At 36.7% G+C, this 14903-nt stretch overlaps 1 protein-coding gene across 7 annotated transcripts in view; it reads right to left on the bottom strand.

Moving 5' to 3' along the window:
* Positions 1-1658: 1658 nt before the first annotated feature.
* LOC121371482 (kidney mitochondrial carrier protein 1-like) overlaps positions 1659-14903 on the bottom strand; it is a 76151-nt gene continuing 62906 nt past the window's right edge. For all 7 annotated transcript variants that reach the window (XM_041497412.1, XM_041497421.1, XM_041497427.1 and 4 more), the window contains 6 exons: positions 13466-13570; positions 12488-12612; positions 10937-10997; positions 5607-5705; positions 4585-4665; positions 1659-2517 (listed from right to left, as the gene is read on the bottom strand). In XM_041497412.1, coding sequence (XP_041353346.1) covers positions 2479-2517; positions 4585-4665; positions 5607-5705; positions 10937-10997; positions 12488-12612; positions 13466-13570 — 510 coding nt within the window. In that variant the 3' untranslated portion in view covers positions 1659-2478. The remainder of the gene's footprint in view (positions 2518-4584; positions 4666-5606; positions 5706-10936; positions 10998-12487; positions 12613-13465; positions 13571-14903) is intronic.

Raw genomic sequence — 14903 nt, forward strand, 5'->3', positions numbered from 1 at the left:
CAATGTTCCTTGTTAATATCAATAACCATTCTCATTCATCATTTCAAAACATTAGAATGTAGTTGAGACCATGACAACAACACTTGTAGGTTTTCATTTAGATAAAATGGGTTTATTCACAGCTTATCTCTTTATACAAGGCTGATACACAAATGGCAGCCATTTCCAGAAATGACATGGGGATGAGTTGGGCGAAGATCAGCGTCACCTGAAATGCAAATGATGCTACTACTATCCATACAACCAAGGATTTGATACCAATTTAAAAATACCATGTACCATGTTTACACAAAGGTCAGTTTTTCAGCATTTTAGATCAAATCCAATCTACTTATACTTATTTGAAATAAAGACCCAAAAGGCTAAAACCAGATTTTTAAAAATATTTTACAATTTAGGTTAGTATTTTATAATTTTTAAAAAATATTTTCAAAAATAATATATTTGTAAGAAAAGAAAAAAAAGGAAACGGCAATCATGTTTGAAAACCACAAGTTGAGTTAAGGCAGTTTTTAATAGCTGGTCAAGTTGTGGTATTTGTAAAAAAAACAATATACAGTGAAACCTCTCAAAACTGAACCCTCTGTATACTGGAATTCCTCCAAAACCAGACATTTTCCTAGGTCCTTTTTTAAAAATTCAGTACATAAAATAAACTCTCTAAACCGGATACCTCTTAAAACCGGGCATTTTACTTGGCTACGAGGGTGTCCAGTTTAGAGGTGTTTCACTGTACAGGTATTTCTTAATATTGGATTAAAATGTGTGTTACAGGATATGTGTTACCCCAACACTCACAAGTCACAGGGCTCGAAATTAACAGCAATACCAACAGCTGGCTGCGATATGAATTTCTGTAGGTCAGCAACTTTACCGATAGCAGTGTTTTGCAATCCACTGAACAGATAATTGTGTGTTTTGTAACTGTGTTTATTCGTTGCCGAGTTACTGGTTTATAATTGATGTATGTGAGCATTTTGTGTGGCAAAAAACTTTTCAAAATTCTTAATTTCCAACCCTGCTCACCCGTCAGTTTCTGGAAAAGGCTACATAACAAGCAGAGAGATCATAGACATGGATGAACAAGTCTGCGTACACAAATAAAAACACGTAAACATGGATAGTGAAAATATATAAATCATAAAAATATCTTCAAGACAACCTATACTAGGCAAACTTGCCAGTGATTAAAACATCTCTCTCTGTCTCTTAAGTATTATAATGACACTAGCACACTTTGTGTCATAACAATGTGGCAAGATATATATAGACTATTATAAAACTTCCCTTTCAATTCAAGGGCCTAATCCACCACTCCCTTAAGTTCTCTTAAGCAATATTGCAACATCTCTGCAAGTCTTTTTGCATTGCACTGCAGTTGCGAGAGTTTAATGAATTAAGCCCAAAGTTTACATCAAGAATCAACAATTTGCATTTGTCACGATCTATAAAATTATAAAGTTTGCCCTTTAAAGGCATATTGTCACAGACCACTGACCTATTTAATGGTTTCACAAAGTATTACCTGAACAAAAATAATTTGATTTGTCCCTAAATGTACTTTATTCAACCATCTTCATAACCACCATATTCCATTTAAAAATAATTGAATTATGGCAATGGTCCATAATTCAAAAACTAAAATTGCCGAGAGGGTTGACATGGATTTCACTCCATCATGGTTTAGTTAAGGTGATGCAATAGCTAGATTTTGTTTCCAACAATTAATGTAATTTTTAGTTATTATCCATTTTTAGAGAAATAAGGTCCTTAAATCCGTGACAATATGCATTTAAGTTCACTGTTCTGAGATTCTGTGAAAGTTTCGAAGTATTTCTATTTCTTATACACAGTGATAGATATTTGTTTAATTTTTGCTTCAACATTGGCAGTATTCACGTATGGGGTTTTTTTTGGCACCGGGTCCTTTTTAACTTTTGTCCAAGTTATTTTATAAATGCAAAAGCAGCCCATTCGCACTAGCTGCCTATATGCTATACACCTGCATGCCAAAAAAGAAAACAAAAGCACAACAGGCCAAAATCTCATAGGCATATTCTAGCGTGAGGATTTAGCTTCAAAAAAACAATCAAATGTATTAAAATCTGCCCTCAGCTACTAGATATGCACAGCAGAACAGTCTTCACAATTCGGAGCCACAATGGAGTGAGACGAACGCACGGTGACAGGAAGTAAACTGTTTAGCGAGACCTTTCATAAAATGCCAGAGGAATGTCTCTGCCTCCAATATGTTTTACAGAACCCGACCACGACATTTTGCTTGGACCATGGCCACTGGACTCCATAGATTTCAATCCACTTCGACGAGTTCTCTCCCCTTCTTCTCGTAAATGCGAATGAAATCTTTTTGGGTCTCCTTTTGATTTGAGCAACAGGCATACCACGGTCTGTAATCACAGCGTATAGCTTCAAGGGTCGTAGTAACTGAAACACTAAAGGGAGCTAACTCCAGCTGCATCAGTTCAATTTTTTCAACTGTTCATATGTCATAAAGAACTGTTATGGGTCAAGGAAATACAACAAGGTTCATGAATAATTCATTTTACTTTGCATCAAAAAAGTGTTTGGATCATTAATTTTCTATTTGATATCAGTACCTAACTGGAGAATAACCAAAGACTACGAAAAGTAGAGTAAAGTTTGTTTTGTTTAACGACACCACTAGAGCACATTGAATTATTAATCATCGGCTATTGGATGTCAAACATATGGTCATTTTTGACAGTCATAGAGAGGAAACCTGCTACATGTTTCCATTAGTAGCAAGGGATCTTTTATATGCACCATCCCACAGACAGGATAGCACATACCACAGCCTTTGATATACCAGTAATGGGGCACTGGCTGTGACGAGAAATAGCCTAATGGGCCCACCGACAGGGATCGATCTCAAACCGATCCAACGCACTACAAGGAACTATGAATTATCTGTCCCGAGTGAATGAATGTAGTAAACCAGAGCCGTTGACAAGGGTTTTTCAACATTCATTCACAAGGCACATATAATTCTTAACTCCTCATAACAAACTGGTTAGTCTCTTTATTACCCATTGTTACTTTAACTGTTTTTTAATATAAAAATTCCACTTCTATCTACAACATGGCCAACAGCCATTACGTCTTATGATCTCACCCGCTTTACATGACGTAATGTAAGTGACGTCATGGCATAACAGCATCCTTTTTACAGAAAAATGTTTACCATACAAAATAATACGACTGTGGCTCCATTAGAAAATCATTATTTTTCTATGCTATTGAATCCACCGATTATAAAAAATATACCATTTTATGTTTATGAAACAAACAAGTCAACATTTTTCTATACATCTTTGTAGATCATATAAGGTATGGGTAATCCATCTCATGAATGAAAACATTATATGAATGAAAGTAAAATTTCAACTGTGACAACCAATCAAATGTTATGATTTTTAAGTTAGCCAATCAGTGGCTGTAGTAGCAATCTGCACACTGAGCAGAGATCGAAAAAAATATTACCCCGTATATTTTGAACCCATATGGGTAATAAATATAAATATAAAGTCTCCAACTCTCGCTTTCTTTAATGATTTCACATGCAAGTTTATTAAAATAGGACACATGAACAGTACCTTTTCCATATGTGCATTTCCATGTGTGGGGGAAAAAGTCAATTGATGAGTAATTTTCCCCACATGGTGACGTCATAATGCACAATGATTACAGACAGGACAGATATGGAAATACATATTTTTGTGCATGCTCTTATTTTATTATGGTTTTAATAATATGTAAGAAATAGAGAATATGTAGTTAATGACGTTGGATATCTGCTTTATCCTGTGAAGGTAAGAATGGGAAATCCCAAGAGAGAGAGAGAGAGAGAGAGAGAGAGAGAGAGAGAGAGAGAGAGAGAGAGAGAGGGGGAAGGATTGAGGGATTGAGAGAGAGAGAGAGAGAGAGAGAGAGAGAGAGAGAGAGAGAGAGAGAGAGAGAAGAAAAATATATTTGTTATTTCAGCCAAATTGTACGATAACCTAGAGGTCAAATGAGCGATTTTGTAATATAGCTATGTGTGTGACATCACATGAATGACGTCAAAAGTCATATCCTGTTAGTAGCAGGATATGACTTTGCCTTCACCCGTCATCGTATTCTGTCAACTGGTGGTTGCAGGATACATACTGCTCTATGATTTCTTTATGTTCCTATGCAGGGATTAGCTATAGTAATCTATTTGCTGCCAATAATGCTACCAGCTACTTGTAGTCTACATCAGCAAATATATCACACTACTTCAGTGAAAAATATTTATTTTAATCCCCACTTGCCCCTATTTTAAATATTTTTATCCCCAACCCCCAAAGAAAAAAAGGAGGAAAATTATCCTTTAAACATATATCATGCTTGATGTGTTTTACTTTTAAAGTCCTGAAAATATAAAATAAAAAATAAAATTTTGAAAACAATTTTGATGAAAATCGAACATTTATTTTGTTATGACCTTATTTTGGTAACTGATAAATTTCTAGGACAAACCCTGTTTGTGGTATGATTTTTGTGAAATTCTGTAAAAGATACAATGATATTCCATGGACCTAGTCGCACCCATGTTGGGATAAATCCTTTATACAGTGCCATTGCTCCTTCAGTCTTGATAGTCTGGGGGTAAAAAAGGAGAAAAAAGAGAAAAATTAATACAGGGAATTAGCTATTGTTCACTAATATGATTAAAAGCCTATTCATCAAAATTATTTTTGTCTGTGAACCTTGCTTACAGACCTAAGGCCCAAATTCCATGAACGTGATTTTGCATACATATATATCGATACACTGTAAATGTTTAACAATCTGCATATAAGAAAAGAAAGAAAAGAAATGTTTTATTTAACGACACACTCAACATATTTTATTGACGGTTATATGGCGTCAGACATATGGTTACGGACCACACAGATATTGAGAGGAACCCGCTGTCGCCACTTCATGGGCTACTCTTTTCGATTAACAGCAAGGGATCTTTTATATGCACCATCCCACAGACATACATACCACAGCCTTTGATATACCAGTCGTGGTACACTGGCTGGAACGAGAAAAAGCCCAATGGGCCCACAGACAGGGATCGATCCCGGACCGACCGTGCAACGAGTGAGTGCTTTACCACTGAGCTACATCCCACCCAGAGAGAGAGAGAGAGAGAGAGAGAGAGAGAGAGAGAGAGAGAGAGAGAGAGAGAGAGAGAGAGAGAGAGACAGATAGACAGAGAGAGAGAAACAGAGAGACAGTGAGAGACAGAGAGTGAGAGACAGACAGGGAAAGGTGGATGGAGGAAATGGGAGAAAACCTACTGTTGCCAAAAGCAGGAAGTGATATTTTATACACACTTCCCAAAGGCAAGACAGGGCAGTATCTACCACAACATTTGATTTGTCAACAATGAAGTACTGGTTGGGCAGGAAAAGCACTCCATGCAAACGCAATCAATCCTGTGACCCATACCTCCTCAGGCAAACGCTCTACCACAGAGTTGTTTCCCACCTGTAAATGTTTAACAAGTCATAAGGGCACTGTTTAATAATAAACGTTTTTAACATTTATACCTGTGCAAAACAATCGAAGGACGATGAGTATATAGCCGGTGTCGCTACTCCGCTAGTGCATAGAGCCGTTTTGAGCTTCTGCTGGTTCATAAGCCGCGTCTGAAAGACCAAAAGAGAATTCTTAAAATGAAATCCAAAGAATTCTATGTCAGTCATGACATCTAAACGGACTAATGCATGAGAGAAACAAAACATCCACCAGTATTGTTGTAAACAAAATTGAAATTTAGATTTTCTTTTTTCAAAAAACTATTCTAGTTTATAAACATTTTAAAAAGGCAGAAAAATTAATAATAAACATTGTGTTTTATGTAATAAAGAAAAAAAACATACACAGCTTAGCTTATAAGACATCCTACGAGACGGAAAATGAAATGATGAACATCGTGTTTTATGTAATAAATGAAAAGAAATAAAAACAAATGCCTACAACTTATTAACATATTTTACAATTTTGTATTTTGTAGAAATACTTTTACATTCTGACATTTTTCTCTACTGTATGAGATGCATTTAAAAAAAAGTTATTTTGAAATCTTTTTTTTGCAAAATAAGAAAATGTTACCAAAATCTATGAAAGTAATTTGGCTCTTGTCGTAAGTAAAATGGAATCTCAAAGTTACAAACTTCCTTTTTCTTTTCTTCTTTTTGACCAGGGGCCTCAAAAACGTTTTTTTAAAATGAAACAAGATAATAAATTGTTATTCTGACATGCAGAAATACAGTGAGAAATATCAGACTGCAATTATGTGTCATACAAAATTAAAGAAAAAATAAATATTACATGATTTTTTTTTTTTTAAAGTTTAAACTAAGTACTACTTGCTTGTTTATGGTGGATGTTATTACCCTAACATAAAAACACAAAGTAGCTATCTGCACACAGTATGATCCATTTACAAGTAGTATATCATTCCCAAAGATGTGAAAATAAAATGAAACTTAACTCAATTGATTAACAAACCAATCAAATGATAACAGAGATTTAATTACAAACTTCCCACAGTTATATGATATGATTGTAATTGAATGATATCGTGAAAAAAACACCTAAATAATATGACATTTTATTATTCTTCAATAAACCTCAGAAAATGATGTCATTACATAAAACAGGTCAATGAATCTTATTTTCATGATTTTTAATAACAGAAAAATTCTTTGTAATTATAAAAATTGATTGTAAATTTTTTTGGTGAATTTATCAGTAACTATAACCTTCAAGTTGAATTTTTAAAAATCAATCGGCCTTTTAGTTAAGATTTGAAAAACAGTTCCAATTAAAAAAAAAAAAGAATTTTTTATTAACACTAACAGTTGATCCAGTGATCTCCAAATTCTCCGTTACTTATATTTTGGTAACAACCAATGAAAATTGATATCCCAAGCAAAGCGAGTTTAACAGTAGGGATGTTATAAATACTGAGGGACATAACTCAGTTGTAAAGTGCTTGTCTGATGCACAGTCGGTCTGGGGTCGATCCCCATCAGAGGCCATGGTATGTGCCATCCTCTCTGTGGGATGGTGCGAATAAAAAGGCCTTTGCTACTAATGGAAAAATGTAGTGGGCTTCTTCTGTAAGACTATTTGTCAAAATTACCAATTGTTTGACATCCAATAGCCGATGATTAATAAATCAATGAGCTCTAGTGGTGTCGTTAAAACTTTATTATAAATACCCACAAGCTTCACAGAATTTTTCAGATAAGTGAAACAAGGTACGGTAGCTTTACAAACAAAAATTCCTGCAGAATTAAATATTTTGCCTACCATAAACTTTATAAGTACGCTGTGATGAGCATCCATAGGTGCAACTATATACCATTGCTTTAGGACTTATTTTTGTTAAAAACACGAAACTTTGACATTAAATTTTAAAGCAAAAGTTGACCACATTATCAGAAAAGTAAAACCTTTTTCTGATTCTTGCCTTCTTACTTCATAAAGACGAAACATAAATGTGTGAAAATAAAAAATAAAAATTAATATTTACGTAACGTTTTTAATAACAAAACCCTCTCCCTCCAACCTCCACTCCATAAAACTCAGCATTTATTCAGTGCAGATACCTACTTGATGAATGAATATTAACATTTTTAAAAAATTATTAAATTGCAAAAGATTTAATAACATGTAAAAACAATCTTAAGATTAATGACAACGTGAAGGGCAGACAACTTAGCTAAAACCCACTACCGTTGCAGGTCGGTGGGCGTGTCAAGAAAGCGGGGCACTGGCCAATCCTAGTCCGGCAAGTGCCCTCTCGCCTCCATGTTAACGGTGCTCGTCCAACCAGCTGTCGGCCATTTTGGAAAACTGGTGCTACACCTTCAAAATAACCAACGAGCTCATAATGAAGACAGTGGTTCCAAGACCACTTTACAAAATTATCATCTACGTTCTTATCAATACAACTTAGCAACTAATACCGTAACATCTTAACAATGTCGTCCCCTACTGAAAAAAAAGAAAAATGGCTACCGTTTAGCAAGATGGTCATTTAACAGTGCAAAGTGATGTAGATGAAAACTTCAAGTGATGTAAGAAATGATAACCCTCCCTCCTGCATTATTACAGCTATTAAACATGGCAGCAGTTTTGTATATACATGACTACACACAAACAAAAAAATTAACAGCAAATACATGATACCGAAAACAAAGCAGACAGGCACAATAATGATAATTGATCAAACAGATTCACTTAAAAGCATAATTTTTGTCTAACATAAATAAAATTGAAGGCCCCGATGGTGTAGTGGTTAAGACATTGGATGTAAGGCTGGTAGGTTCTGGGTTTGCATTCCTGGTATCGACTCCCACCCAGAGGGAGTTTAACGACTCAATGGGGGGGGGGGGGGGGTGGTGGTTAGATGTAAGGCTACTATACAGACTTCCCTCTCATTAACCAGCAACAACTGACTCACTGCACTGGACAGACAGTTGAGGTGTGTGTGTGTGTGTGTGTGTGTGTGTGTGTGTGTGTGCCCAGGACAGCATGCTTGAACCTCAATTAAGCACAAAAATAACTATAAATGAAATTAACGTAGATTTACTGGTAAACATTGGTGGACAACAGATGACAAAGGTCATGGTGACCTAGATAATTGGTAAGCAAAATGCAACTTATTATTTCTTCAATGAGAACCTATTACAGGCTACTCATGACACATCAGCTATTTGCTCATGTTAGCTTCATAGTGTCTCCAGGAGAAGGAAACTGTTCTAGTACATGCAAACTGTGCCTGATTAAAAGATGGGATAACATTACATGACTTGTTTTTTAGCCATAATTTCAGTTGCAAAGGAAACAAAAATTACGTTCGAAAGGCAAGGGATAAACACACAAAAAATGGCTTAAGCAAAAATGAAGATATTTCCAATCCCTCTTCCCCTTCTCTCTGTCTTGATCTCTTATCCATCAATCCATCCATCCATCTTTCCATATGTTCTTTTCATGTCCATCAGTCTACTTTTCTTTTGCTCTTTCTCACTTTCTCTATTGTCTTTCCCACCCTTTTCTCTATCTGTCTGCCTGTCTGTTTGTCTGTCTGTCCATCTCTCTTTCTTTCTTCTCCTTTCTCCCAATGCATTTTTCTCTCTATCTATCTCTCTCGTTTACCCACATCTCCCAGGGCTTTAGATCTCAGTGGGGTTTTTTTTTGGTTAAAGTACAGCTGAACATTTCAGTGGTTTTGACATTAAAGGTTACAAGGTCAGCATGTTTCAGAGATAAAAGTTGGTCACATTTTTATCCAGAACTCCATATTATTAATTATCTCAACAGTGTTTCTGGGTTTTTCTCTTCTTTGTCCAACACGTTCCATATTCTTATTCATTAAAACTTAAAAATAAGGTTTTGGCATACATTTTACGATCCAAAACATACAATACGGTTTTAGCAGATACTTTGCATACATTCTGAATGGGGGATGCCATTTTAGACCAATGTGCAATCTAGGGCCTCCACGTTTTCAAAATATTGGACTCGAGTACTCGAGGGACAAACTCAACTCAGACCAGAGTACCCGACACTTACACTAGATGAGAATGAGACTAAGGAATAATGTAAAACAGCATTATGTATCTTATATTCCAGTGCTGAACATGGATGCCAAATAATGCCATTGTATTGCATTTTACATATTCGACTCTTTGTTTTCCCTCCATGTCTCATAACCCTATAATGTAACCGGCAGCAATCATATGACAAAGTGAAGTAAAAAAATATAATTAAATGATAGTGTTCTTCCTTGCACAGGTACTCGAGTCCTGTGAACTGACTCGAGTCTTGCTAGACTCGACCCGTGCCCGAGTACTCGTGGAGACCCTAGTGCAATCCTACCCCTCAGTATCAGATTACGAGTATTAAAATTCTGGATTTTGGTTTTTTTTTGTAACCCACTTTCATCTCGTTTGTAGTTAATTTTGGCGTGATTATTTTATGTATACTTATGTTAAGCACAGTGCTTATCGCCTTGACTTTGGTGCAATCTAAAGCCCTGTCTCCTTCTTACTATCTCTCTCTTTCTCTCTCTCTCCCTCTCTCTCACACACTAGTGTATCTCAGGGATTTATCCAAGCGTTCTGTGGGTTTGAACAGAGACCTCTTCCCTCAAACATGTGGTACTGAAAATTCCCAATATATAAACTGAATTATGTCAATTCTAATAAATTAATTTAACAGTAGGGAATTTTTTGTTTCAGTATCGCGTCGCAAGTTTCAGAAAGAAAGAATTTTTTTCTTTTATTTAACGATGCACACAGATATTGAGAGAGGAAACCCGCTGTCGCCACTTCATGGGTTACTCTTTTCGATTAGCAGCAAGGGATTTTTTATATGCACCATCCCACAGACAGGGTAGTACATACCACGGCACGTTTCAGAGATCGCTGCACAATTTTAAAACATTAAACAATAGTTGCTAATCAATTTTCATTTGACTTGAAATATTGATGATCCAAATTTTTGAAAACAAAATGTTCCCTGAACAGTGGTGTACTGCATCATTTAGTGGCCTGAAAAAATATCCGAAATATAATTTACTCATGCTAAATTTCCCAATCCCATCAGACACTGGATCACAGCGAAATATCGTGGATAAACCCCTGGACACTTCAGCACACAGTTTAATTAATGGCTATTATTATTTAGTGTCGATTACATCATAATGAAATATCTCAATGCTGATGATGAAACTAGCAGGGTACATGTTATCGTAATGAATGAACGATGGAGTGTAAAGTAATGTTCCGCTACGTCCGCTAAAGAGCAGTTAAGACACGGAAACATGAGCCATCTGTGGGACTACATCAACTGAATAACCCACCTTGACCACATCGATCGGGTTTGAGGCTATGGCTCCTGCCAAGCCAGCCAAAAAACTTGCTCTGAAAAAAACAAAAATTTGTTTTTATTAAAATGAGAAGTGTAATAAAAGAAAAGAAAGAAATGTTTATTTAACGACGCACTCAACACATTTTATTTATAGTTATATGGCGCCAGACATATGGTTAAGGACCACACAGATTTTGAGAGGAAACCCGCTGTCGCCACTACATGGGCTACTCTTTCCGATTAACAGCAAGGGATCTTTTATTTGCACTTCCCACAGGCAGGATAACACAAACCATGGCCTTTGTTGAACCAGTTATGGATCACTGGTCGGTGCAAGTGGTTTACACCTACTCATTGAGCCTTGCAGAGCACTCATTCAGGGTTTGGAGTCTGTATTTGGATTAAAAATCCCATGCCTCGACTGGGATCCAAACCCAGTACCTACCAGCCTGTAGACCGATGGCCTAACCACGACGCCACTGAGGCCTGTGAGAAGTGTAATATGTTTTTACAGTGAAACCTGTCTGAAAAGGATCACGCTGGGGACCTAATATTAATTTGATTTAGACAGAACTCAGTGTTTAGAGGGTTGTGTTTTAAAATTTAGAAAATTCAGGACCATTAAACTTGGCCAGTTTTCACAGGATTCTGGTTTGTTCAGGGTCCGATTTAGACAGGTTTCACTGTACTTGTTTTCACTTTCAATAGAGGAAAGAAACTTAAAGCCATCATTATAGACAAACTGAAGAGAATAAAATATTTTCTTTAAAAAATACTTCTAGGCTATGGTTGTTTAAGTTTGCACCCAATAAAAAAAATCCCTAAGAAATGGACCATAAACACAGATGTTTTTCACAGTTCGAACAATGTTAAGATTAAATTCCACCTTCCTTTCAACTAGCATGAACATGAAATCATTGACAAATTGTGTACTACATGATGAAGTGATCACACTACTTCATTCACAATTTTTGCAAACTAAATGTGATTTAACAGTAAATTACAGCGATATGTTTCAGACTCGATGTACTGCCATGACAAATAACTTTTAAAAGAAGCACAAAAACAGACTCTCGCTACAAAATCAATATTATCTGGTACATGTTAACTCGGTACCCCCAAAATTCCACTTTTTTCCTTTTGCCTAAAAAGAAATGTAACATGGCATTTACCCACCTTCCCCATTTGAAAGAAAGAAAAGACATGTTTTATTTAATGACGCACTCAACACATTTTATTTACGATTATATGGTGTCAGATATATAGTTAAGGACCACACAGATATTGAGAGAGGAAACCCGCTGTCGCACTTCATGGGCTACTCTTTCTGATTAGCAGCAAGGTATCTTTTTATATGCACCATCCCACAGACAGGATAGTACATACCACGGCCTTTGATATACCAGTCGTGGTGCAGTGGCTGGAACGAAAAATAGCCCAATGGACCCACCAACGCCTTCCCCATTTGAATACTGTTTAAAATTGAGAAAAAACACCATCAATATTCATGGGTTTACAGACTAATGGACATTAGTGAACTTACAAGAAATGTGTTGCTACAGTATCTCCTAAGAGACCTGACTGGATTATGCGTTTCTTGCATATATCGTAAGCTGGAAGCTCCACCCCACACACAGTTGCAGCCCTTTGTGCCGTGGGCACCACACCCTGAAAAACAAACATTGTTAAAGATTAGGTCAATCTACATACAAAATACATCAATCTCCAACTGGGAAATACCTCTTCAGATTGATTGTCTGTGCTGAATATCTACTCATCACTTTCTAATGCATACCCTGTTAATATGTGTGATATTCTAATTGAAAAAGAACTTTCAAAGGAATATTTTATTACTTTATATTTGAGCTATTTGGTATCTAATGTAGGCCCTGTTAAAATGTGGATATTTGAAACACGTGGAGAGAGGAAACCAGCTGCCACCACATCGGCTACTCTTACAAAAAAGCAGTAAAGAATCTTTTGTAAACATTTTTTCACAGAGATTGTTTTGCTTAATAACATCACTAGATCACATCGATTAATTAATCATTGGCTACTGAATGTAAAACATTTGTTACCACTTGGTCTTCAAAGAAATTTTTTCCATTAGAAGCAATGGATTTTTTTAATATGTACTTTCCTATGGACAGGACAGTACATACTACAGATATGATATACCAGTCGTGGAGCATTGACTGGGATAGGTAAACCCTCAATGGGTCTGTTGTGGAGATTCAACATTATGACCAAAGGACCTAAGCATTCTACCAATTGAGCTCTATGTTTATCGTTTGTTAATTTTAAACAGTATGTAACATCATCTCATGGAAAGGAATTTCTATAGGCCTACCACCTGTTTGCCAATCCACTTATTTATTGAATAAATCCTGTTTATAACAAAAAGAAACAAAAAAACACACAAATTCCACCCAGCTTTTCAACACCAAAGAACAGGAACAGTTCTCAGGGGTAACACAAACATACAAAATATCACCATCTCCCATAAAAGGTGAGTTCTTACCCTCCACAGCCCGGGAACTCCCTCGTTTTTATAGATGTTTTGAAAGGAAACCATCATGCTGCTGTGCACCGGACTTCCAGAGACTCCCGCAGCCTGCATCCGAACCTAAAACATATTTAGAAAATTTGTTTCTAATTTTCATTATTATTCATACTTACCTAGTACTAGCACAACAACAATGCTATACGACCCTGAGTTATAACCTCCACTGCAGAATTATCTCCTCTTGCCTGATGTATAACCTACGCACATGGGTAGACCGTATATCCTCGTTATCGATTCAAAGTCCGGAATGACTGAATAAAAAAAGACCTCCCTCGGGGCGGGTGGGAGGTAACAGTTGTTGTGCTAGTACTAGGTAAGTATGAATAATAATGAAAATTAGAAACAAATTTTCTAATAGTCTTATTCAACTTACCGTACTAGCACAACAACAATGCTATAACAGACGTGATATAACACCGTTAAAGCACGAGAATTTAACATTAAAGGGAGGAGGTAAGAAAACAAGGAGGACTTACCCATTCAACCAGTAGTGTTTGTCTCAAGTAATGATACAGTGAAAAGCAACCCACATCATACGAGGTATAAAATGTCAAAGTGACTTTTAAATTGAAGAACTACAACCCCAATTAAAAGTAAACAAGTTAACAAGGTGAGGAAACCCGCACACCAAGTAGTGGTAAAAGAACTACAACCCCAATTAAAAGTAAACAAGTTAACAAGGTGAGGAAACCCGCACACCAAGTAATGGTAAAAGACACTCGACTGCACCAGATAGTCAACCATCCACCCCCCACTCTCCAAATAGGAGGTGGAGAACTATCTCCCAGAAAGACTGCCGCTAGTGACCGGTCGAAATAAGGGTCGCCCCCTACTCGTGGCCCTGCGCACCGAAATGACTTGCTGCCCTGCAATGACTGACTGAATCCGCCGAGTTCCGTCCGGACCAACAGCCATATCACGAAAATAAAAATGTCCAAGAATCATGGAAATTAGGGGAAGCAGAAATCGCCCGAATCTCATGAGGTCGAATGGAGAAATTCTGCAGAACATGATCACCCGCCTTCTCATATGCCAGTTTGATGGTTGCAGCAATCCATCTCGACAAAGCATTCTTCGTAATGTCTCCTGGTTGGCGTGTGAAAGAGATAAACAGTCTCTTAGTGTTTTGCTGGAGATTTCTAGTATGCTCCAAATAGAATTTCAAAGCCCGCACCGGACAAAGAAGTCTATCAGAATTATCCGCAGAAAGCATACAAGATAAACACTGAATGATGGCCGGAGGAAACTCTTCCCCTGGCACCTGGTTCTTAGCCACGAAAACAGGATCAGAGTAGTGAAAATGGACGACCAGTGACTTCTCACTGTTTGAACCTTCAGCTGTCTTTCTTGGACAAGAGCCAGAAAGTACTCGGCCAAGTCATTAATAGTAGGC

Source organism: Gigantopelta aegis, chromosome 1 (assembly GCF_016097555.1).
Source record: "Gigantopelta aegis isolate Gae_Host chromosome 1, Gae_host_genome, whole genome shotgun sequence".
NCBI lineage: Eukaryota > Metazoa > Mollusca > Gastropoda > Neomphalida > Peltospiridae > Gigantopelta > Gigantopelta aegis.